The sequence below is a fragment of the Panicum virgatum genome, chromosome 3N (assembly GCF_016808335.1).
Source record: "Panicum virgatum strain AP13 chromosome 3N, P.virgatum_v5, whole genome shotgun sequence".
NCBI classification, from domain to species: Eukaryota; Viridiplantae; Streptophyta; class Magnoliopsida; order Poales; family Poaceae; genus Panicum; species Panicum virgatum.
The window spans coordinates 9959979-9986659 of NC_053147.1; the positions used below are offsets into that span (position 1 = coordinate 9959979).

Genomic DNA, 26681 nt, shown 5'->3' on the forward strand with positions numbered 1-26681 from the left:
TCGTCTTCTCTATGGCGGATCTGTTGAAGATGAGGGCGACACCGACGTCAACAACTTCATCGATTTAACGACATGGAGATTTGGTTTTTCCGGGTGGTAACATCAAGGTGGAGATGATGCCGCCGTCATGGAATAATTTTCTCCGGTCTCTTCTCCGTTTTGCTGTGGTTAGATTTGACCACAATGAAGGACTAGGGAGAATATGTAGATCAGTCTTTCTTTTTCTTCGGTGGCAGAAAGGAGAAGACGGAAGACACAAGAACAAAGAAATTTCTCCACTTCGCCTGTAGGAGTGTTGGCCGCCATTCGTTGGGCTTCTGTTCTCGAGTTTGTTGCCGGGTGTTTGCCTGTGCACGCCGAGTGTTTGCCTGTGCAGCCTTCTATACGAAGCGTCATATAGGTCTGGAGTTGAGTTTTTAGACTATACAAGACTATACTCGGCTATGGTCTAATATATTTCTTCTTTCGTCTAAAAAAAATACGTATAATCTGTTCCTTGGTCTAGGCTTTGCATTTTGATTGCATGCCTGTATATAAACTGTGGCGTCAGTGGACGATGGTTGCCTGAAACGTCATGCCTTCCCGACAGAGTCAGATTAGAGTCGATCAGAAGTTCAGGAAAAATGTCAGGCGCTGCATCAGCAGTACGAATTTAGAAGCTATAAACCATCAATCTAAACACCAGCATTCATAAAACAGGGTCAAAAGTGTTGCTCGGCTCCTGCTGCTCAATGTCGGCAATATTAGTAGATTGTGAATTCTGATGACGCAGAACTAAAGGGAAGTCCAGAAGAACATCTGAACTTGATAGGATATTCCAAGTGGATTGTGAATTCTGATGATGCAGAACTAAAGAGAGTCCAAGAGAACAGAGAATTCTGATGATTCAGAACTAAAAAGAGTCCAAGAGAACAGAGATGGGAGCAGGAACAGTTTGGGGCTTGGTTGTGTGTTTGGTTTAGTAGACTATTACAGCGTGCAAAACTTCACTACATCATTTGGGCTTTGTTGTCTATCATTTTTGGCCTAAAGAATTGTTAGATTAATGCAGAGTCATCTTCAACCTTTCTCTGAGTGATGGAAGTACTCCACGGTTGCTGCTGGAGCTTCCTGCCTGCCAGGCACATTATACAAAACTCATAACGATTTTCTCCAGATGAACCACAGGAGGCTGGGCACCAGAAACCGGTCTGGATGAAGATTTGTAGCGCAAATGGCAGCAATAAGCAAGCAGGTCTGCTGGAAGCAGGACATCACCCACACTCCAAATCCAATGCGCAGAAAGTACAGCATGTGTAATTTCTCCTTGACAACGGTAACATAATAGTCATCAATATACACATCAGGGTTCACAAACACTTTAGAATTCAGACAAGGTGCATCACCACAACAGCGGACCAACAAACAATCCAACATAACCAAACCACCACACACGCACCTTATCATCAGTTCATCACATACAGAAGACTTTTTCGAGTACTTACTACAGCAAAGACACTACTATATTTGATAATTGATGATGCAGTTCAGAGAGGTTCCCCTCCAATCTTCTACTGGGATGGGATGGGCTGCATCTCCGGTGCAGGGGCGGCGTCCGCCATGGGGTAACTGAACACCTTGGCAAGCCGCTCGGTGGGCACCAGCGGGAGGTAGGTTGCCACAGTGTTCCCACGCTTGGCGCCATCCATCACCGCCGAGTTGTACTTGGCGGACAGCTGCGCAGCCGTGGGGAGGACTGCCCTGGTCACCGAGGGCACCAGTGGGAGGCGGTTCAGGGCCACCCAGGCCTCAGCTGCGCGGCGCTCAGCCACAGGCTCGTAGCGGGTGTAGAGCTCCCTGGCCTTGGGCTCTGCACGGGCGATGGCCGACTTTGCGAGGCCAGTGGCTGTGCCCACCAGACCGGCTTGACGGACCTCCTTGGCAGCAGAGCGGGCGAGGGTGGGGGCTTCCTTTACCACTGGAGGGACGCGGCGGTCAATTTCCTCAACGGACTCACCAACCTGTAAGGGACGGAGGGGCGGACAACTACATTAGTTCTTGGAACATATACAGAGAAACAGGAGAAATGCCATGACCATTTTCAACACACTGAAAAGTGTTAGTTTCCTGAATAGTTAAACTACAGACCACAACACACTATACCAAAGGCTGGAAGTAGAAACACGATACTATCTTATCATGGAAACCGAATTTGCATGATACTGACAGAATGTAAGTTTTCCTGGGTGACCATCACTGCTAAAATGCATAGCTACCATTCACGGTGGAATACTAGGAGCCTGAATAACATGCATCTGCATGTTTACGATGCACAGGGTACTCCATACCAATACCAGAGTCCACAACAAAGCATGTGTACAACAACCATATAGGAGAATTGAACTGCATTGTGTTGTCCACCTAGTTTATACTAAGTCAAGGTTTCTCCTCTCCGCTACTATTTGCGAACTGTAAGGTCTATTTCAGAGGGCAAAACTGCAAGGTCTCATTCAGAGCTAGCAAGGATGTTTGATTCTGCATAATGTTCTTTTACCGGTCATCATTAAACTTATGCTAAGTCGATCCAATGATTCAATCATACACCTGTGCAGAACTGTCTTTAAAAAGAACACCTGAAATTATGTCTGAATAATCTACATGCCATGCATCCAAGCGCTATTAGATACAAAAAATTTCACCCTAAAAGATTCATTTTGGGACGCAGGATGGAACTTAACAAGTAGCAACTACAAGAATGGAACAATTTGAAACTAAAAATTAAAACCAACTAAAGAGAATGGTCCTCCTTACCTTGCGGTCGAGGAACTTGAGGAGGTCGAGCGGGACGGCATGGAAGCGGTCGTAGACGGGCCCCACGACGGTCTTGACGGTGCCCTCGACGTGGTCGACACCGGGGCGGAGCGGCCCCGCGCCCTGCTTGGCGTACGCGTACGCCGCGGCGGCCAGCACCAGCGCCTGCGCCGCCGCCTGCTGCACGAACTCGAGGTACCGCAGCCTCTCCTCCTCCTCCTGGGTCGCCGCCCTCTCAATCGTCACCTCCTCCTGCGAACCAACAACACCCCCCAAATCAGCACCACCAGAAACGGCACCAAACGCAACCGAATCAGGGGAAATCCAAGAACACGGAACCATCTCTTACCGTAGTGGGCTGGTTGTTGGTGGCGGCCGGGGCGTCGTTGTTGGCGGACTCGGCCATGGCTCTTCTCGCCGCGGAATCGGGGGCTGAATCGAGGAAAAGATTGGATTTTTCGCTTGGTTTCTCTGGGTTTTCTCTTCTGCTCGTGGGGATTCTTCGGATTCGTGATGAGGAAAAGTCGGGGTGGGGAATCGGGGTGGTTTTATAGGGAGGAAACTTGCGGCGCGTCGCGTCCATTGACGGTTCGGTTTGGAGAGGAATTTTTATTTTATATTTTATTTAATAAATTGCTTACTTGCTAAGCAGCTTAATTGAGGCGTCCGTTTGGCCTCCAGCGGCTGGCGTCCGGCGACCGCGTTGGGGGCGGTGGTGACGCGGCGGCTTCTAGAAGCGGGCTACGTGTCGCTGCAGGTGGGGTACTGGTTCCCGTGGGGCCCGGAGGTCGGTGGGTGGAGCGGTGGGGACGTGACGTGGGGGCGACTGTGTTTACGCGTTGATGGATGATGGGTGGGAACGCCGTCCGCTTGGGTTTTCCGTTGCAGCATGTTTTCCTTCTATTTCTGAATGGGGAGGGTTGTATTTGTTGGAAACAACGTGCGAACCTTCGAGAGGGCAGTCAACGGATTGTGGTCCGTAGCATCCGGGAGAAAGAAAAAAATTGGAGTTTTCAACGGTATAAAAATTGGGGTTTTCAACAGGATTTTATCAACCGTCATATTTTCCATATTCATAATTTCATACAAAGTTTAATTGAAAAAAGTGACATAAAATCTCGAGGACAATATAAGAGTGAGTCGAGTATTAATTTGGCAATATTCTTTCAACAAAAACTATAATTTATCTACTTTTAGATTTGGGGATATATATTTGTTGAAAACAACGTGCGAAGTTCCGAGGTGGCTGTGAAAGGTTTGTGTTTGATAAAAATAGATTCTTTCTTTTCCAGTGAAAATAGAATTTTATAGTGCGAATTTTTGTAGTGTCATCTTCACTAGGTTTGCCAGGTTGACAACCTTCAGTAAGTCACGGCTTAACTTGACACTCCCTATCCGACGTCCAAATGCGATCAAATGGTTGCAGTTGTTCAGAGCTCAAAGTCTTATCTTTTACAGAGGACGAGAGACTGCAGCATTGCAGTAAGAGGATGCTAGCACTTGTTGCTTCAGGCCAGGACGCTCCAACGCTGACGAGAACCAATGCTTGCCTTCGGACTTAGGCTGACAAATAGGAGCTGTCATCTGAACTCTTGCGGATCTTCAGGGACACGAACACCTCTTAAACAACTTAGCAATGGATGGAAGCAAGGATCTACGCTGAAATCAATACCAACCAAGCATGCCATGCCTGCTCAAATGGCAACAGTATTTGTTTTGTACTAGTAAACTATATCAAATTCCAACAAGACCTAAATAGCATACAGAAAAGGTCTCGTGGAAAAAGATATTCATACTTAATCAGTCCAAAGGAAAGATATATATGATTGATAAGGAAAATCCTTAACTCTTCATTGCCACAAGGTCCTTGGGAACACTAGCCAAAATTTTATCATCAACTATACTGACGCCAACACTCCATGGAACAGACTGTTGATAGATAAATCAACAAATCTGGAAAAAAAACTCACATCATTAATCAATACCCAAAATCATATGAAATACATATGGTAATACAATGTTAGCAGAACCAAGAGATTCATTGATTAGTCAAATCACTATACTCAAAAGGCGCAATTTCCTGAGTTATAGACTCCTCATTTGGCTCCGAGAGTCTGTTCAGAAGAGTCATGATGCATAAGAAACATTAGGAGAAGGGAATATACTCGCACAAATAAAAAATAAGGATAAGAAAATGTGGCAAATCAAGCAAATAAAAGATGGAATTTAGGCTCAACTTCTTACTCTCCGAAGCATCGGAGCAATCTAAGCATAAGAAATTCTGAAGCTCAAACGCAGTAGTATAGACTGATAACCACAATCATAGACGCTATCTAGCAGCCAAATGCCAGAAGCTAGCAACATTCACCACATCGACTTAAACAGCAAAGGAGAAATACTATTAGAATATAAAAATAGACTTAGCAATATATTAATAGATTGGTAACCACAAGTATCATACATCACAACCACATTCACTGTTCAGCCAAAATTATGATAGGACCGATATATGGGGGTAGAAAGAGTAAACTGGAAAATGGTTCATATAGAAAGAAAAATTGCTAGGAGCAAAGGATGCAATGATGAAATTAGTAATTAAACTGATGATGGTTCACTGGCCCAGAAGCTCTTGTAGATAGAGGCTGCAACTGGCACAAGGCCCAAAAGAGCGATATGAACTTGGTCTAAGGTGCTTATCCTAACAGTGATCTGCCCGCTCAGTTTGTTGTTCAGCCCAAGGCGAAGCGCCATCTTTGAACCCCTTCTGATGGAGAACTGGGACTGCAAATTAGCACATAGAGCTAGGTCCTGTTGCCACTTCATCAGAGAGAGACCCAATGTTGACCGGGACTGGCCAATAGGACAATATTTGTCCATCAGACATGCCTCCAAGTTAGCTCCAAATGCAGTGTCCCCTTGGGCTTGCAGTGCGCCAGTGCTAGCAACTAATGACAACCTCTTCCCAAGAGAGAGTTGGTCCTTGACCTTCAGTCTAGTTGCCATAGTGTCACCTAGGAAAGTCACTGAGAATCCTCCAGTGGTCTCGTTGTTCTTTATATTCTTTATTTTGGTTTCACCATGGAGAATATATGCAGGTTGCCATCCAATAGTCTTGATGTCAACACCTGCAAGTGATGATGAATTCTTCCCATGCTTTGCTGCGATGGAAGAGTCCAAATGGATGCTGAATTCCTTCTTGTCCTTCATGACCTGAACCGCTACATGTGCTGGGAACCTGTCAAGGATAGCAAGTGCCTCTTCCATGCTTACTCCATCATATCCATAGTCATGATCCCACCCATGCGCATCCAAAATTGGCCTTGCCAAGATAGTTGAAGTTGGATCCAGCAAGCGGTACCGATATGTGGGATTGTCACAATCAAATGAAGGAGGAAGTACTATGTTAGGTAAGGGAACTGATACATTATTCAGAGGAGGATCCTGATTGTTTTCACATGCAATGTTTGCATAACCATAATCATCCAAATTTGTTCCCGCCTTCTTCTTCATCTCCTTTAACTTGCATATCTCATCCTTCCATTGTTCCTTCTGTTTTCTTATAAGCCTTGCAAGCTGAGCTTTGGTTGAGGGCTTGAAGGGTAGAAGCCAATCATATTTTGAGCTTTGGTTGAGGGCTTGAAGGGTAGAAGCCAATCATATTTTTCTTCATTGCCATCTTGTTGTATATTAGAATAGTCATCTAATTTGATATGAAAATCACCTTTATTATCACCTTGCTCAGCTAAAAGTTTGGGGTGAGCTCTTGATTGCATGAGGGAAGACAACATGAAGGGAAAATGCGAGAAGTGGAACCCAAGAAGCTCTCTAGGATTAGGATCCCGAAACTTCAAAAGTGAGTTGGCTTCAGATAATATCTTTGAGGAGTAGCACAAGAGTAACAACTGATGCCTCCAGCTTTGGCCATTCAGAAGCACTTTATGGCCCTCATGGTTTCTCCTGCAAGAAGGATGGTTCTCAACAAGGGCTATCGGATTCATCAAGCGCATATCTCCTGTAGCTTGCCTGATGGATTCATGGATAATGTGGGATCTTTGAGCCATTAAGACCCCATATGTCTCCGGCGCACCATTGAGGCCTTCAGGAGGAGCAGAAGTAATGGTTTTCAAAAGAGGCAGATCATTGAGATCACGGATCGGACTATCAAGACGATCCACATACAGAACGATATCTGGGGGGCATTTCTTAGTATATTTCTTAATAGAAGCAAGAATTTTTCTGTTTGATCCTTGATCCATCACGCTAGCTCGAAAACCTGGCGTATCAATGATTCTAATCTTGATACCATGCACATCACCAAAATATTCCCGCACACTAGTAGTTGCTGAGCTAAAGGCATCAGTCTTTGATTTATCTTCACAAAAAATAGAATTGATAGTTGCACTTTTGATAACTCCAGTCTTCCCAAGAACTAGTATATTGCATGTAAAGTTTAGATCCTCTTTTCCCTCTGCTTCAAGAATTAAAGCTTTATTTCGCGCATTATCAAGACTGAAATCTTGGTTTGTCTGCCTTCCATGCATGTGCATGATACCCTCAACAAGGCTTAGACGGTACAACACTTGTGATGTTACTGTTTCTTCAAAGGTAGCTCCCAGTCTGTAAACTAGACATAGAAACTTTACCCGAATCAACTCAACCTTGTTGTGCAAGTTCTTTTCTTCCCCAGTCATCTCTTCAGTAGGGTCAACAGTAACTGCTAGTTTTGTAGGACTGAATAGGTTCGACCATGCATGTTGGCATGGAGCAGTTAGCATCAAAGAAGGGGTTGATAATCCCGGACCAACTAGTTCATCCATGGTAAGTATTTTGGAACAATCTTGGGAAGAAATTGTGATATTCTCATATAACGTTCCACTTGTTTCCCTTTCCAGAAGATCTACCAGGGAGGTAGAATCAAACCCCTTATTATCCCCATCCCCATCATCATTATCATCATCCTCTTTAGTATCATCAAGCATAATCTGCCCATCCATGCTATTGGTGAAGTCTCTTAAGCCAGACACAATACCACTTGAGGAGCCTTCTGCAAACTCCTTCATAGTTAGTTTCAAAAATTCAATATTCTCTAAGCTTGCAATCCGTACAGGACCCATGTCAGGATAGGCTCGATGATCATGTTTATAAGCCTCATTACCAACACCATCTATTGTCATAGCCTTAATTGTGCCATCATCATCAACCTCCTCCTCACAATCAATGGCTTTAGAAGAACATTCACTCTCCTTAGCATCATTGTTCTTCTTACTTGATTCTAGTGCTAACTCTTGAGATAAGATACAATCAGCCCTAGTAGCAGTAATATTTTCAATCTTCATTAGCTTCTCGACACTTGCATCTTCAACCATTTTATTTGTGATTGCTTGACCTTCGTCATACTGCCCGATCTCAAGACTATCCTCGAGCACACTATTTGTACTTGCTGGAGCAGCCTCCTTGATGAATCCATCATTCACAACCTGAATTGGTACATTAATTAAATTATTTGCATCCTAGTAGCACCAACACTATCAGAAAAATATTATATGGACGATGCACACTTACCACTGTACTTGCTTCGCGTGTTGAAACATCAACAACCTTCTCTATTGATTCTTTCAGTGCTTCTTCACCTTTCATAGCCATTGTATCATCACTTGCTTGTTTTAGATAACTCAATTCAGCATTAGCTTCAACAAAAGGGGCAAACTTATCTTCTAGTTCTACAGGCTCAATGTTAACAACCGAGACTTCAGCCATTTTTTCTTCACCTTCTGGTTCCAGCTTCTCCTGCTCAACCATCGCAGATTCCACATCATCTGCTACCTTATTTGCAACCTTTGTATGTACCATAACACCTACTTCCTCCTCCTCCTCCTACCATAATTCACCTCTCTTATCACCTTCTAGTGCATTAGGTGAGGCCAAAGAAGCATCCCCCTCCCCCCATTCATTAGTCTCTAGATTGGAATCCATCGCCAGTATTGGAACCGGTTCTACCATAGAGATAATAGCATTTGTATCTTGCACCATCGGTTCCCTACTTACATCATCCTTCAAGGTCTCTGTATGCTTTTCAGTGTCAACAACAACATTTTCAGCCTCTTTATGTATCTTGACATCCACGTATTCTATCGCACCCACAATATTTTCAAACTCTAAAGATTTCTTGACACCAATATCATCCACCACTTTGGTTGCGGTTGCTTGTCCTTCGGCATTCAGCTGAAGCCAAAGACTATCCTCGAGCACACTATCTGCACTTGATGAAACAACCTCTTCTGTGCTTCCATCATTCACAACCTGGATTGGTGCATCAACTGAATTATTTACATTTCTAGTAGCACTAACACAAATAGTAAACAATTAATTAATGATGCTCACTTACCACTATACCCGTTTCACTCATTGGAACATCAACAACTTTCTGTATCAATTCTTCCAAGACTTCTTCACCTCCCATAACCATTATATCGTTACTTGATTCTTTTTGATAAAGTAATTCATCATTAGCTTCAGTAAAAGGCGCTAATATATCCTCTATTTCAGCAGCCCCAATGCTAACAATAGGGACCTTAGCCTCCTTTTTCTCACCCAATGCTACCTTCTCAACCTTCTCACCTTCTTGTTCTGGCTTCTCATTCTCAGCCACTGCAGTTTCTACATCATCTGCTATCTTATTCGCAACCTTTGCTTCCATTATGGCTTCTACTTCCTCGTCCTCCTCTTGAAATTCACCTGTCAACTCACCTGCCGGCACGTTAGATGAAGTTAGAGAAGCATATGTCTCCTCTTGAAATTCACCTCTCAACTCACCTGCCAGCGCATCAGGTGAAGTTAGAGAAGCATCTATCTTCCCCAATTTACCATCCTCCAACTTGGACTCCACCGCTGAAGCTGGCATTTGTTCCACCACAGAGATGATAACTTCAACATCTTGCACTTTCTGTTCCCTGCTGACATCATCCACGGTCTCTGTATGCTTCTTAACAACAATATCTTCTGCTACATTACCAGCATTCTCAACCATTGTATGCTTCTGGACACCAACTCCTTCTACTACATCAATAATAGTTCCACATTCTGAAGACTTCTTGACTCCAATAGCTTCAACCACTTTATTTGCAGTTGCCTGGTATTCAAAATTTTGCTCTGTTGATTCTTTCGAGGCTTCTCCACCTCCCGTAGTTCCACACCGTCTGCACTTGCTACCGCAACCTTCTCCATGCTTCCATCATTCATAACCTGGATTGGTGCATCAATTGAATTGTTGGCACTCATAATAGCAATAACAATATTAACAAAAAAAGATTGAGGATGCTTACTAACCATTGTACTTGCTTCGCTTGTTTGAACATAAACATCCTTCTCTGTTGATTCTTTCGAGGCTTCTCCACCTCCCGTAGCCATTATATTATCATCTACTTCCTTTTGATAACCATATTCATCATTAGCTTTAGCAAATAGGACTAACTTATCCTCTGGATCAGCAACCTCAGCAGTTACGATGGAGACCTCAACCACTTTTACCTCACCCAATTGGCCGCCATCCCTGCCTCCAAATCCTACATTCTCAACCTTCTCACAATCTGGTTCAAGATTCTCCTCCTTAGCCACTACAGATGCATCATCTGCTAACTTATTTGTAATATTTCCTTCCACTACACCACCTACTTCCTCCTCTTGCTCCTCCTCCCGTAATTCATCTATTTTCTCACTTTGTGGCGCATCAAGTGAATCCAGAGAAGCATCCACCCCCACAATTCACCTTTCAATGATTTGGACTCCACCATTGGTGTTTTTGTCAGTTCCACCACAAAGATAACAGATTCTGTATCTTGTGCTGCTATTTCCCCTCTAGAATCATCCTTCACAACCTCTGTATGCTTCTTGATATCAACGCCTTCTACTACAGTAGCAATATTTTCAACCTCTTTATGCTTCTTGATGCCTACGTCTCCCACCACATCGACAATATTTTTAAACTCTAAAGGCTTCTCGACACCAACAACTTCCACCGCTTTATTTATAGTTGTCTGACTATCATCGAGCATATAGTCTGCACTTCCTGGGGAAACCTCCTTTATGCTTCGATCATTTATATCCTATATTGGTGCATGAATTGAATTATTTTCACTCCTAGTAGCACCAACACTATTAGCAAAAAAAAATTGAGGATGCTCACTTACCACTGTACTCACTTCATTTATTGGAACATCAATATCCTTCTCTATTGACTCTTCTTGGGCCTCTTCACCTCCCACAACCACTATATCATCACTTGTTTTCTTCTGATAAATCAATTCACCATTACCTTCTTCAAAAGGGTCTAACTTAGTTTCTTTTTTCTCGTCCAGTTTGCCACCATCCCGGCCTCTAGATCTTGCCATCCCAATCTGATCGCCATCTGGTTCCGTCTTCTCCTCCTGAGCCATAACATATTCTACATCTTCCACTACCTTATCCGCAACCTTTGCTTGCACCATTGCACCTACTTCCTTCTCATGTTGCTGCCCCTGCAATTGACCTCTCTCCATACCTTTTGACAGATCATGTGAATCTAGAGAAGCATCCTTATTCCTGAATTCACAGTCCTCTGACTTGGACTCCACCGCTGGCATTGGTGTCGATTCCACTTCCACCATAGAGATGACAACTTCTGTTTCCTGTGCTTCCAGTTCACCGCTGACATCATTCTTTATGTCCTCTGTATGCTTCTTGATATCAATAACTTCTTCTACTACATTGGTAATATTTTCAATCATTGTAAGCTTCTTGACACTAATTTCTTCTACCACATTGATAATACTTTCAAATTTTGAAAGCTTCACGACACCAACATCCTCCACCATTTCATTTGCAGTCATCTGGCGTTCGGCACTTTTTTCAATCCTAGAAATATCCTTGAGCACATTGTCTGCACTTGGTAGATCAAAGTCCTTTACGCTTCCATCATTCACTATCTAGATTGGTACATCAGTTGAATTATTGCATTCCTATTTGCACCAACACTATTAGAAAAAAAAGATTACTGATGCTCACTTACCACCGTACTCGTTTCGCTTGTTGGAACATCAACATCCTTCTCTGTTGAGCTTTATGGACCTTCTTCACCTCCCATGATCTTTGTATCATCACTTGCTTTCTTCTGATAATTCAATTCACCATTAAGTTTAGCAAAAAAATGCTACCTTATCCACTGGTTTAACAAACTCAATAGTAATAATGGAGATCTATATCTTTCCTACCTCACCAAATTTGCCTCCGTTCTCGCCTCCAGATGCTACCTCCTTGACCTTCTCACCTTCTGGTTCCGACTTCACCTTAGCCACTATAGATTCTGCATCATCCTCTATCTTATCCACAACCTCTGTTTCCACTGCAGCACCTACTCCCTCCACCCCCTTCTCTTGCTCCTCTTGCAATTCACCTCCCTGCTCACGTTTCAGCACATTAGGTGAAAACAGAGAGTCATCCTCTTCCCCCACTTCACTATTCTCTAACTTGGACTGCACCAATGGCACCGACATTGGTTCTAGCACAAAGGTAACATCTTTCATATCATGCATCGCCGGTACCTCGCTGATGTTATCATTCATTGCCTCCGTTGTACCGAAACTTCCACCTTTAGAATTCTCCTCCGCTTTTTCCACCTCCCCACCATTATCCCCTCCTATGTCACCCTCTACCTCACTGTTTATGACCTGCGAACCTACAAAAGACCTACCTTTCCCCTCTAATCCCACATCTTTCACCTTCTTCTCTTTCTCATTCACCATGAACTTCTTGAATTCCTTCTTCCCCTCCTCAGTCGCTGCTAGCATCTCGACCTTCTTGGATGACTCCTCCTCCATCGGGGCTGGGTTCTCGTCCACTAGGGGAGCGAGTGATGCTGCTTCATTAGTGGTGGCTACGACTGACTCAACTTTCTTAGGTGGCTCCTCCTCATCCACCACTAAAGCGGGGTTCTGTTCCTCCACATACACGACTAGGGTATCTTTAGTGGTGGTGGCCATCAGTGTTGCTTGCTGCACCCAGCAAGCACGAAGCAAGGAAAATAGCAACAACAATAGTAAGATTTAAAGAAGAGGGATGGGAAGGTGATGAGAAGATAAGGTGATGATTTAGGTCAGACTAGGCTCTGTGCTGGGATACAATTATCTCCCTAATATTTATAGATGGGTTTCTTACAATTGAAGGTTTTTAGCTGGAAGACATATATGGTTTTCTGTTTGGTTTGCCGTGCAAATTTTGGGAGGGATGGTGTAAGACAACTATACAACAACACAAATTATGGTGAGATGGCTATGCAAGCAAGCAAGTAAAGCTAGGGATGAAGATGACGATGAAATGATATAGTGCTTTTTGCCTCCTCTTTTTGCTTCTTTATTTTGCTTTGCTAGATGCAGTACATATGTTGTGGTTTGTTTGTTGGCCTTTGTGGCATCCATCATCAAGCTTTTCAGCTCCTTTGGTGGAAATGTGCTTTTGGTTTGGTTTGACTTGCAAGTCTAGGAGAAGATAATGTCACACAACTATATAGGACAAGAAGCCAATGGGTGAGATGACAAGGCAAGCAAGCAAATCTATGGGCGACGATGATCATACGATAGTCTCTTTTTCTTCTTTTGCTATCTTTATTTTTTGTATTTTATGTTGCTTAGTGTATGTTGTGTTAGATGTTTTAGTTTTTTTTGCTTCAGGTTTGGATTTTTGTTGCTTTTATCATTTACGGTCATATTCTGTAGTTCATGAGAAGAAACATCCTATACAATTATACTATTACCGAGTTTTAGTGCCTTTGCATTAGTACATATTACTCTTTTAGTGGTAGACAATACAAGATTTCCAGGATATTCTGTATCGTAAAAATATCTAGCTAGTGTTAAAAAATTTTGTATCAAACATTACATAAATTGTTCAATCTAAAAGACTAGAAGCTACATATGCTATGATAATTTTTTAATATTTAAATGCTTCAACCATGCTTAGGTTTTTGGATTTAGAGTTATGGCTTCGGTGCTATACAACTGCACAAGAACACAGATTATAGTGATATTTCTGGGTAGGCAAGCAAGCAAAGCTAGGAATGAAGATGACAATAAAAAAATGCTATAGTGCTTTTTGCACTCTGTTTTTGCTTCTTTTGTTTTGCCTTGCTAGATGTAGCACATATGCTTTCGTTTGTGTGCTAGTCATCTTTGTAGCATCTATCATCAAGCTTTTTAGCTCTTTCGGTGGAAAATATACTTTAAGTTTGGTTTGGTTTGTAAGTATGAGAAAAGATAGTGTCACGTAACTAGACAGCATAAAGAAGCCAAATGGGTGAGATGACAAGGCAAGCAAGCAGATCTAGGAGCAACTGTGATGATAAGTAATGTGATGATAAGGTAGTCTTTACCTTTTTTTCTTTTGCTACTTTTATTTGCTTTTGTGTTGATCAATGTATGTTGTGATGGATGTTTTATTTTTTTTATTTCGGGTTTGGGTTTTTATTGCTTATATAATTTACATAGTCTTGCTCGTTCAATTTTTGTTACATAGTAGATTCCGAGAAGAAGCATCTTGCTATACAACTCTACTATTATCGGGTTTTAGTACTTTTGGTATTTGTAATGTGAAAAATATCTAACTTGTATTATAAATATCTAACTAGTACAAGCTACATATGTATGGGAGGTGCATGGGAAAATGGCGTGCTACTTAAATTAGCACATATTTGATGATCCAAATAGAATTCCAATGCATAATAATTAGGGGTAGGAGAGTCTTTTCTACATAACTATAATCTGTTCTAAAAACTACAGAATATCCTACATTTCAGGACGGAGGGAGTACTTAGTTTTTGTTTGGATTATGCCACCATACTGCCTTTTATTTTTTATGAGGAATGCCGAGCGTTTTTGTTAGAGTACATGCTGGTGGGCCCCACAAAAAAGAAACGTGTATTCAACATGTACGGATGTACCAGCCCGTGCATTCATGAAGAGTGTCCTCCTGCGCCTGGGCTTTTACTGGGCCCAAAAGTGAGGCTCGAGCAAGATGTGAGCCCATGGCCCAACTTCGACACGGTCCCCGATAACTCCGCCCACTCGCTCGAACCAAGACAAAATTGCGATGCTTCGTCCTCCTCGTCGCGCCGCCGCATCTAACTCCGGCGACTCACCGCCGGCGATCCGATCCGCGCTGCGCCGCCACGCCACAGCCTCTCTGTGACGCTCACGTAATCCTACTCCGCGTTCCTCTACCTCCTCCGCTCCGGCGTCCGCGCAATCCGCCCGAATGGGCACCGGGACGGGGGGTGCGAGAGGGGGCGCGGGCGGCGGAGGCTTGGTGCCCGGCGAGCGGTGGTGGCGGGTCCTCTTCCTCGCGCTGGCGTCCGTCTCCTTCCTCATCTCTCTCATCCTCCTCTTCCTCTCCGCCCCGCGCCTCCGACTCCCGGGCGTCGCCCCGTCCGCCTCCACCTCCGCCGCTTCCGCCGTCCGGCGCGGGCTAGACGCGCCGCCCTGCCTCGCCTACCTCCTTATCGGCGCGCGGGGCGACGGGCGCCGCCTACTAAGGCTCCTCCTCGCGGTCTACCACCCGCGCAACCGGTACGTGCTCCACCTCTCCGCCGACGCGCCCGACGACGAGCGACAGAGCCTAGCTGCCGGGGTTGTCGCCGCCGCTCCCGCGGTGGGAGCGTTCGAGAACGTCGCTGTCGTCGGCAACCCCACCGCCGGGACGCTCGTGGGCTCCTCCGGGCTCGCCGGCACGCTCCGCGCCGCGGCCGTTCTGCTCCGGCTCCACCCAGACTGGGACTGGTTCCTCACTCTCAACGCCGCGGACTACCCCCTCGTCACCCAGGACGGTAGGCCAACACTGGCATCTACGCATCTCTAATGAGGAAAAAGAATCTCTTTCCCCGCGCAAATTGCACTTTATGGTCATGGAAGGAGGCGCATGTGGGGTTTAATTGATTAGTTGGTCCAATCTAGGTTGCAAAGAATAGTAATTTTTCCAAGCCACATTTGGGGTAGTCTCCTTCCATTATTATATGGATGGACATTGCATTCTAGCTAGGACATCAAATGGAAATGCAAGTTATGCTTGTTTGTGCTGACTGTAGCAAATAGCAAATGTTTAGAACTTGGAAGAGCTGGACAACCAGTCAACTAGACACATTTCGTATGTTTCCGATTGCCTATTGCACACTGTCAGCCTTATTTTGCATATCAAGTTGAACTGTCGGTATAAAAATTAATAGTAGATTAAGGCTCGCCTTATTCATTGATTAACAATGCACATGCCAGAACTTGTGCTGTTACTATACTTATCTGTTAAAGCACACTCAAATGTATAGGCCTGTTGTAGAGCCTACATCAAATGATGTTTGTGATTACAAATTGTGCTATACATTGCTCCTGAATTCTAGATTATATCATGCTTATTCTGGTTCTCTACATAAAAACTCTGTCTTTAATCGATATCAGCTTGAATGCTTCATTAATTATTACGGCAAGTCACACACATGTAGTTATCTTCATATGGAGATAATGTTAACATTTTATGTTTTCTCCCTGTTGCAGATCTGATTCATGTCCTATCCTCGGTTCCAAGGGACCTTAACTTCATTGACCACACCAGTAACATTGGATCAAAAGAGTATGGGCCATCTGACCTTGCAAATAATATTAGCTATTAGCAGCATTGTTACTGATAAAAATTCCTACGCAGACCTGAGAAAGTGGAACAAATTATAGTCGATGCTGGAATTTACTTGTCAGGAAGGACCAACTTCTTTCGAGGAACACAGAAACGACCAGCTCCTGTGGCTTTTAAGTTCTTCACAGGTATTTCTTGCTCTCTGACCTTGGTTTATTTCCCTTGCTCTGAATAATCTCCTCACCATACATCTCCTTCTTAATAGGTTCTCCATGGGTCATATTAAACCGTCGGTTCATAGAGTACTGCATTCTTGCTTGGGAGAATCTCCCTCGAATTCTTCTCATGTACTTCAACAACATAATACAACCCCAGGAAGGATATTTCCACTCGGTCATCTGCAACTCTCTGGAATTCCGCAATTTCACTGTGAACAACGACTTGAGGTTTATTCCGCGGGAGGATCCAGCTCAGAAAGAGCCCCCTTTTCTGAGTCGAGAACATTACAGTCAGATGGTGGATAGTGGGGCGCCTTTTGCAAGGCCGTTTCGGGAGAATGATCCTCTGCTGGACCAGATTGATGGCAACATACTCAAGCGTTGGAGCCATGGACCAGTTCCTGGTGCTTGGTGCTCTGGGAGGAAGAGGTGGTTCAGTGATCCATGTTCCCAGTGGGGCGACGTGAACATTGTGAGACCAGGCCCCCAAGCTGTGAAATTGCACCAATACGTAAATCGGACTTTACAAGAAGCAAAGTCTAGCAGCAACACATGCAGGCAGTAGCAGCATTGATGCCAGTGGCCTCATATCCCATGGCTGAAAGCTTTGAGCTATTCCATTTATCCACACAGGCTCTTCACTCTGCTGAATAAATAGCTGCTACCTGCCTGAACGGAAACAAGCATTCCTGGCACCTGGATAGTAACACACAACCGTGGAGGACTGCTTTCCTGATCCTTTCTTTTGTGTGGCAACTATCACAGTCACGGATCAGGGGTTCTAATCTGTTGAATCCCCATATTCTGCACCTATGACACTGAAGGCAGATAGCTTAGAGCCGATGAAAAGCAGTGGCCTATATTACTACTGTAGTTTATATGCCGTGGTCATTTGTTGAACGGCTTGTGGTATATAGTGCAGATGAAGTTATGAGACCCTTTTGCTCTCAGGTTGCCAGGCCTGGAGACAATGTAGAACAAGGAATCTTGTTAGTCTTACTGATTACTGTTGTGCTTTGGGCTTACATGCCTAGTCTTGTACCTAGAACAAGCCTTCAATTGTCCCATTTTTTCCCCTTTTGAAGTATCTCCTTTCGTTGTCATTGTGCAAATTTTTTTTTTCTTTTCGGAAATTTGCTATCTGCACTATACGAACTCTGTGCTAGATGGCCAATAGAACTCTGTGCTTGCTTCATGTTGTTTCTGAGCTGGAACACTGATGGTCTACAGACTCTACCACGGCTCAATTGTAGAGTCAGTTTGGTACTTTGGTCTGCAGAGACTACGGACAAATTTAACACCTAAATTTGTATGAAAGATTCTGCTCCATTGGAATCGGAAATTAATTCTGATGTGGACTTTCTATGTTTAAATGTCGGTTATAACTTTGTTCCGGCCGGCCTTGAGTTTGCGCCATTTGCACGGCAGTCTAACATTGCCATCCATCCCGCGTGAATATGCAAGCAATTTTAAAGTTTAAAAAAATTATAGTTCTTAAATCATCCATCAAATTCACATTCCGATTGCACAACCATATCTCTTTTGAAAAGATCTTCAAAATAACACCCCATTTGTATATATTTTCACAATATTTTTCAAAGTCATATAAATTGCTTTATGTATAATGATAAATACCAAAATAAATTAGTCAAAGTGCTCAATTAATCTGCTAAAATTTTCTATTATTGATCATGCAATAAGCAAACACCTACCCAATAAAGTTGACAAAGTTTTTACCCTCGTCCACTACTCACACCAAACAATCTATTTTCACAACATGAACACCAATATCCACCTAATTGAACTCAAACGTGTGAAACAACATTCTATAAAGCCATAAGCAATTTTTACAAACATCATAAGCAAATCAGAGTATACTAGAAATATTTTCTCTCAAAAAATATTATAACATAGTACTGAGAGATCTTGTTTTGAAGCTTTTATTGAAGCAAACACAACTGCGTAACTGAATTTTAATTTTGATGCTCGATTTTGAAACTATGGTCATTTTATTTTGGAATTGGGTCAGTTGGATTCATGCCACTCCAATTTCTTGAAATTGGATCTCATGTTGAAAATCATGCCATTGAGTGGCATGATTTTCAACATGACACCCAATTTCACGGAGTTGTGGTGGCATGAATCGAATTTTCCCTTTGGAATTATGTGCACTATCCATTCCTTTTCTCTCCTCATATATGCATGCATGCGCTTTTCTCGTCACTTGTCCTTTTTCCTTCTCCTGTTGCCCCCTCGTATGTACGCACATATTTGCATATTTATTCGGTTTGTTCAACTAGTTTATAAGCCAACCAACTAATAATATTTTTCTCTCAAATCAAATCAGCACCAGCCACCCGCTAGTAAGCAATATTTTTCTCTTATAGAACAAATCAGCACCAACCGGCCACAGCCAGCCCTACGAGCAGATATCAGCTTGAGTGCAAACTGCAAAGAGGCTACCGCCGTTTCGGAAGTTGCTTATTTAGAGGTTGGAGTTGTGTCCTGAGGTAGACGAAGAGGGAGGCGGAGAGCGCGTGAGGCGTCTGGCGGCGGCTAGTTCCGAGTTCTGGCTTCTTGGGACGACCCGGGGACGATTTCATGAGATCGGCTAATTGTTCGATGAAACGGGCCAAGCGAGAGAAGGCAGCGAAGGAGGCGGCTTCTCAGGGAAGCGATGGCGCCAACAAGGAGGAGATGGGTTCCTCCGGTTCGCGGCCGGCGAGCGCAGCGGCGGCGGGGGCGGAGGCGGAGGCGGTGGCGTACGTGGCGGCGGAGGATGCCGACGCCCTCGAGTGCGGTGTGTGCTTCCACCCGCTCAAGCCCCCCATTTTCCAGGTAAACCCTATACCCTACACGCACCCAGCATTCAATTTATTCATGGACCCACAAGTCCTGCAACTCCAACCACTACACATAGCTCTATTATGAGGATCAAGCAGCCTGATTTCGACCAATCCATTTTGGCCCTCCAGGGACGCACCCACCAACTGAAACCATAGGACATGAGCTGCAGACTGGTGACATTGTAAATTTAGTATTCTTGGCTCATGGATGTCATCGTATAATCCAGCAAAGCCAAAGCATCACTTCTCTCCCTACAAATTGTATAATGGCAATTTTGTTATTTGTACACAAATTACAAGGAAGCTGCTGCTTTATCAGCCCCAATTGATATAAACACACCCATCCTTGTCTGGCTACAGCAGCACAGCCAATTCTTCCTCAAACAGAAATGTGGTCTGCAGGTTCATTTTTGTCACAAAAACTGCATTTACTATCCCAATGGCAGATTATTTTTAAAAAATCCCAATGGAAGCTGCGCTAAGTAGTTGATTTCTTGAGAGCGTTATGTGGTTAAAAACCCACTTAATATGACAATCAAAGTAGAAGCACTGTAGGGTGGGGGCTTTGAAACAGATTATTTAGTAGGCCCAGCCAATTCTTCCTCAAACAGAAAGATGGTCTCCAGGAAATTTCTTCTTCATTCCCTTTGATACTTGACACCAAACTCTCTCTCAAGAACACAATTCTCTCCCTCCAACCAATAAATTCTATCTTCTGAATTTGGAATCAGACTTCTCCAATACCATCAATATTACGATGTTGTCTGCCTGTCTGCCCATACCACTTGCTCTAGTCCCACAATAACGGATCCATATTACCTGAAGCCTGAATGCCCATATTTCTCAGCAGCAATTACTTTACCATCTCATCCAAGCCTCTTAAAATTCCCAGTCCCCTTTCCTTCTTGTCCTGATCAGGTTTCCCTCCATTATATGTGCCTCCACCTCTCCATTGTAATTTGTATACTAGGTATTAGCAGCATGCGAACAGACCGAAGATTTCATGCAGGATTTATTTAGCTCTATGCCTCACTAACATGTGGGTCAGTTGGTCTGTCTTACATTTGAGATCCCATTTCATGAAACGCCCTCTTCCCAAATGATAAGTGAAATAAAGAGAGAGTTTCCCAGTCTCCCAGATTTCAATGAAATAGCAGTACTATCTTTGTATGGAGTTTTATTACCTTTTTTTAATCCTATTGAGCAATTGCCCCATAAAAAGGGTCATATTATACGATGGTTCATTACTGCACCGCAGAGTGCACGTGTTATTAAGAAAAAAAGAAAAATCCTAAAAATTGTGGACATGGTAGTGGAAGTTTCCATAGCTTGGAATTTAGTTGAAAAATGATCATCTCAAGTATGGACATTGCAAGCAATTTTTATCTGTATTTTCATACTATTTAAATACATTTTTAGATATAGCTCATTGCAACAAAATCACTGAACTATAACATGCTCTGCTAAAACAAGTGATTTTTCTTGAATGTCCTTTTTGGAAGTTTCTGGTGGCTTTATCTTTGAACATAAAAGTTCGTATTAATGATTAATGGATAAGTTCATCTTCATATGCTGGTATCATATGCCTCTGCAGTGTGATGAGGGCCATGTGGTGTGCTCTCTGTGCCGTGACGAGCTCGCGCCAGCAGGCAAGTGCTATGTGTGCGGCATTGCCACACATAAGTACATAACTATCACAGGTGCCACGCCATGGAGCGCCTGTTGGAGTCCATCCGTGTCTCATGCCCGAATGCAGCCCATGGCTGTGCTGCCAGACCGGCGTACTATGATCAGTATGACCACTATCAAACGTGCCCACACGCTCCGTGCCACTGCCCGGGCAAGGACTGTAACTTCCTTGGCTCGACAGAAGCGCTCCTGGACCACTTCACCAGCGCACATGGCTGGCCTTCCACCACCAAGATCAGTGCCTTTGAGACATGCTGCATCTGCCTCTACGACGGATTCAACTTCATCCTCGCTGACTGCACTGAGGACGACGATCATTTTGCCACCAGCAGCAGCCGTCGGTACCTGTTCCTCCTGAACGTGACGCGGCAACCACTTGGCTGCTCCATCACTGTGCATTTCATCGGTCGCGAGTCACCCTCAGAAGCACTAAGATGTGTGCTCAATTACTCACGGGTACTGTATGACCCTCGTGATCGTCATAAGTACCTGGGCAGCCATTCTCTACAATCTGAGATCGACGTGGAATGCATGGATCTCTCCAATGGGCTGCCCAACCCTGAGGACTGCTTCCAGTTTGTCGTGCCAGATTCTGTTCTTAGAAAGAACGACAAGAAGGATGGTATCCACGTCGAAGTCCGTATCAGCATCATCAATCTGGAGTAGTCTTTGTTTTTGTTAATTAGGACCTCATGTTGTCCACCACCAGTTTCTTTCTTGGTGGTTCTATGTGCATGCAAGAGTTGATTTCGAGTCAAGTAACATGGCGATGACATGAGTTCCAAAACAATAGAAGCATGTCTTGACATTTTGGTTCTGTTGTAGAGACTAACATCAACAAGTCCCTTGATTTATTTGGATGCCTATATGTTGATGGAGACAGTAATAATATAAGCTGTAATTTGCATTTTTGCATTCTGAATTCTGATGTCTGCATTTTTGCATTCTGAATTCTGATGTCTGCATGTCTTCTACTCTTCTTGGATGGTTTCTGCATGCTTCTGCTGGCTGCTTCTGTGAAGGCCCACGGAATGTACTTCTGAATTGTTGGCTGGCCTCCCCTTGGTTCTTCTTTTGCAGGGACCCAGGAGGAGGCAGCCCGGGCCTACGACCTCGCAGCTCTGGAATTGCGGGGCCACGACGCGATCACCAACTTCAACATCAGCAACTACACAGAGTACCTGCAGCAGCTTGAGCAGCCGATCACCAAGGCCCAGCTGAAGCCGGCTCTGAAGCCCAAGGCCGAGCCCGTCGACGAGGAGGCACTGCTGCTGCTGCGCGGCCTGCCGCTGCCGGACGACGCGAGCTTCGAGGACGACATTGAGACCCTATACATGGAAATGTGTCTCAATTTCGAATGTTTGTGCAGGTTTCAAGGTCCTGAGAAGCAATTGAGGATGTCAAATCAAGGGATTGTGTTGTGTTAAACTGTGATTGTTGTAGGGTGTACTGGTGTCACAATGCATAGTTTGGATTGCAATGAATAAGCAGTGTGTATTACTGTGTTCATGCAATTCGATTGTACTCATATGTTACTGTGTTTTGAGGAATGTCATGCATAAAATTGCTGTGGTTGTCTAATTGTTGCAATTGAAGGATTACATGTAGTCAGTGACAAGAGGATGTCATTTTGCAATATCAGCATGTTATTTGTCAAAATTTTGGCGGGATGTCCCCATAATTCTTCAATTGAGGGATGGCAAACAACATGGTTCATATAAAAGGATAGAAACAAGCCATATATGGTACGGACCCAACTAGCAACTGAGCATATATGCCATCACTTGAAGTCTTAAATATAACTGAGATGTCAGGTTCCATCCATACTAGGTTGCAACATATCAAGTTCGCAACCTCACAAGGTTCCAGGCATATAAGTTCTCATATTAATCTCATACAAAAGTATAGCATAAGCTAGTGAGAAGCTCTAGTCTTCATAGACTAGCCTCCTAATGCTACTAACAACAGTAGTAGGTAGGTCAGCTGCAACCTTCTTGGCCTTCTTCTTAGGTGTCTTCTTCTTCTTGGGTGTGTTCTTCCTCTGAACTTTCTGTTTCTCGGCTTGGGAGGGACCGGCTTCATCATCTATTTCAACTTGTTTCCTACATTTGAAAGGTAAATTTACATGTTGTGAAGTGAGTCATAACAACTTTGATGTAGTGCATAGAAACATACCTTTTGTTAGTCTTGTTCCTAGACATTAGTATACCGCCGGTACCGTCTCGGGCCAATAATTTTTTTGCCGTCGATCATGGTCGCTCCGAGATGCGTGCATGGGTCGCACGAATAATTTTTTATTCCCATCTTGCCAGCGATGTGCCTGGTGCTTCGGCTGTCCTTTTACCTGTTTGTGCCTCACGAACCAGGCACCAAGCTCCGTTCCGGCCGACATGTTAGTGTTGGTACTCTGCAACACTTTTATTTGGAACACTAATTAGTGCTGATGAACCAATCTAAACTTTCCACGATGTCCATACCATTTTTAGGTGTATAGATTCTCTCTTCTAAGCTGATTTTATTTTGCAAACTATTTAAGTTGGTGCTGTTGAAAAAACTTTTGAGTCATTGTCTCTGTTGCTATCAGAAGATGACACTAACTCGGCCATATATATAGGCATATAGCCATCACTTTTGCCACAAAAAAAAAGAGCTGACCAGCTACAACTCTGTATCTTACCAAACTTTCCACCATCTGGTTAAAACCGTTCGTCACAACAACTTGGCAAGGCAAAGTGTCAGTTTGATTACCGGTGAACTGGATTAGTAAATAAGCATACATGTCCAAATTATTCACACACGATACATAATATCGCATAAACAATTTATCCTGTTGAAGACATTACAAGCACTTCAGTACTGTGCTGCACACATCATCATTCAATTAGAACCACTAGCATATCTGCTAATAAACAACAAAATGTTTCTTAATACCCTTCCGAAAATTCTCTAGAATTAGAGCAAAGTAAAAATAGTTGGCAGCTCAAATACCAACCATTACAATACTTCTACTGAAGCTGTATTTACAGTACTATTGAGACGTGATCCATGCATGATCTGAATCTAATCAGTTGCGCCGTGCAGCGGCAGCCTTGGCTTTGAGCGTCTGTAGATACTTGCCGCTGACGGCCAACGTGCGGAACAGCATGGCGAGCGAGCGCGCATCGTCGGTGTCGAGAGCGTTGATGAAGGACGAGCTGGAGCGCTCCAGGTCCGCCATGTACTCGCACTTGTACTTCTTGGGCATCCAAGATGTGGTAGGCGCCGCCGCTCTTCTCCTCCGCCATGAAGAACTCCGGCTTGTCGAGCTCCAGCTCTCTCTTATTCCCCGCCGTGCCGCCGCTAGGGGTGGTAATGGGCCATGGCCCTAGTGGCCTCTTCACAGTCCAATAAATCCCTTAAAATTTTTAGTTCAAAAATACATATGTTTAGAGCCCGGCCCTTTTAGGGCCCGATCTTTAGATTTTCTAGTTCAAAATGTTGGGCCCTTTACCACCCCTAGCCGCCGCTGCCGCCGTTGGTCAAGAGGTGCGAGCAGGCACGGCGGCACGGGTTCGCCGCCACGTCGTAGCCGCACATGTGCTTCTTAGGCATCTCCAGGACGTGGTAGGCGCCGTCTTCCCTCGCCACGAACTACTAGAGCCCCCGTGCGCCGCCGTCGGTGCCGGTGCCGGTGCCGGTGCCGGTGCCGGTGTCGAGGCCTCCATCTCTCGCCACGTGATGAGTAAAATCCCCAATCTGGTCAGGGAGCTCACTCATATAGACGGCGGATCCGAGCGTGGCACGGTTCGTCAATTAAGAGTCGGAACCTCGTGGGACGAGTCGGACTCAAACTCTAGGAACCGATTCAACGAGTCGGACTCAACGAGTGTTCATTGAGTCGGACTCAACGAGTGTTGAGAGGAAGACGAGGTTATCTGCTGTTACATGCGTGGCCTGACGCCCTCACATCACAACTCACTCAACACATGAAATCGACAACAGAGTACAACTGTTACATAGAAGGAAAAAAAAAACATATACACTTACTGTAACAAACACATGGACATAGGTACCTTTGCTGCTGTTACATGGGTACAGCTTCACACCGCAAATTGATTTGCAGGTATTTCGAACTGCACGTTTGGAGGTGATTTGCAATTCATGAGCTATTGAGGTTGAGGAATTTCACTCAAGGCAGACAGGTAGTAGCACCAAGCCAGGCAACCAAAGAATCCAAGAACAGAATTGTGCAGGTAGGTAGGGGATGCTGCAGATTTCAAAACCCCTTCTGAACAGGCGGACTATCACCACCCCTCTTCCTTCGGAGCGCCGGCCCTGACAAGGACGGACGACCAGAAGCCCGCGCTCGTCTCGTTCGCGACGTGCTCTTCGCTGGTGCGGCGCCAAGGTCGGTGATTGCAGCCTTGCCTGCCGCGCCAATTCCAGTTCGAGCAGCTTCTGCCTTCTAATCGCCATGGCCCGCCGGAAGCAGGAGCGGACGCAGCACCTCGACGAACACGTCCGATCACGAGCAAGTCAGAGCTTCTCCTGAGCCACCTCGGTCAGCGCCTGCCGGCCTGCCGCGCCGCGCGGGCCTGGCGAGGAAGACGCACTCTAGATGCCCACAATCTGGACCGCAAAAATCTGATCGGACGGTCCGTAGGCACCCTGGGGGTGGACGGTATTTCAAATACCGTCCACCCGGTCGGTGTCCGAGATACCGTCCAGGGACCACCGTTGGGTTGCCGCCGGGCCACGGCGCGCTGGTCTCGACGCCGAACTCAGATCGACGGGCAGTGCTGGGCGCGGCGGGTGGTAGACACGGTGCCACACAAAGCTCCGCTGAGACGGCGGCGGCCGGCTCCTCGGCGTCAGTCGATCCCACGCCGGAGAGAGTCACGTCCGCGGTCCGCCTCCCCGTCGCTGGCCTTACTGCGTCCCCCGCTCTTCCTCTCGGAGTCCTCGCTGCGCGCGCAATGCGACAAGGAGCGCGACACGGCTCTGCCCCCACCTTGTTCAAGACGCGGACGTCGCACGGCGAGAACGATGGTGGACTCGAGGTCTCCGCCATGCGGGGGGCGGCGAGGATGGCGCCGTTGTTAGCATGAAATGTGAACTAAGATAGCTGCGTCGGCAGGGTATGGAGAAGACATTTGATAAGCTGCCGAGTTCGCGTGCGACAAAGCAAATCGCATTTGAGGAAGGAGTTGAGATTGAGATGGCCGGAGTTGGCCATGCGAATAACTCCGGAGCTCATTGCTGGCAGCTTTTGCTCCTGTTCGGTTGCGCTGGTTTGGCTGGTTCCGTCCTCGCCTGCCAATGGACGTCGGCTCAGACTATCTCCAACAAGAGACCTATATGGTGACCCAAACCCAAAATAAGTAGCAAAACCTGAAAAACACACCTCCAACAGATGACCCAAACAGGAAACCCATTTTAGGTGCCATCCCACCCGAGACCCTCAAATGGGTCGCTCTCTCTCCTCGACCCAAATCGCAGCCGCGACAGGGAGCCGCTG

At 45.0% G+C, this 26681-nt stretch overlaps 3 protein-coding genes across 3 annotated transcripts; 2 read left to right on the plus strand and 1 right to left on the minus strand.

Moving 5' to 3' along the window:
- Positions 1–1285: 1285 nt before the first annotated feature.
- LOC120667227 (REF/SRPP-like protein OsI_017815) lies at positions 1286–3415 on the minus strand. The gene is made up of 3 exons (XM_039947302.1): positions 3140–3415; positions 2791–3042; positions 1286–2000 (listed from the first exon to the last, which is right to left on the minus strand). The coding sequence occupies exons 1-3, from the start codon at positions 3371–3373 to the stop codon at positions 1551–1553; spliced, it is 936 nt and encodes a 311-aa protein (XP_039803236.1). The 5' UTR covers positions 3374–3415; the 3' UTR covers positions 1286–1550.
- Positions 3416–14877: 11462 nt separating this feature from the next.
- On the plus strand, positions 14878–17844 carry LOC120667228 (beta-glucuronosyltransferase GlcAT14A-like). Its single transcript, XM_039947304.1, has 4 exons — positions 14878–15637; positions 16356–16431; positions 16504–16619; positions 16697–17844. The coding sequence occupies exons 1-4, from the start codon at positions 15070–15072 to the stop codon at positions 17212–17214; spliced, it is 1278 nt and encodes a 425-aa protein (XP_039803238.1). The 5' UTR covers positions 14878–15069; the 3' UTR covers positions 17215–17844.
- Positions 17845–19079: 1235 nt separating this feature from the next.
- LOC120667229 (E3 ubiquitin-protein ligase SINA-like 7) lies at positions 19080–22106 on the plus strand. The gene is made up of 2 exons (XM_039947305.1): positions 19080–19487; positions 21090–22106. The coding sequence occupies exon 2, from the start codon at positions 21206–21208 to the stop codon at positions 21848–21850; it is 645 nt and encodes a 214-aa protein (XP_039803239.1). The 5' UTR covers positions 19080–19487; positions 21090–21205; the 3' UTR covers positions 21851–22106.
- The last annotated feature ends 4575 nt before the right edge of the window (positions 22107–26681 follow it).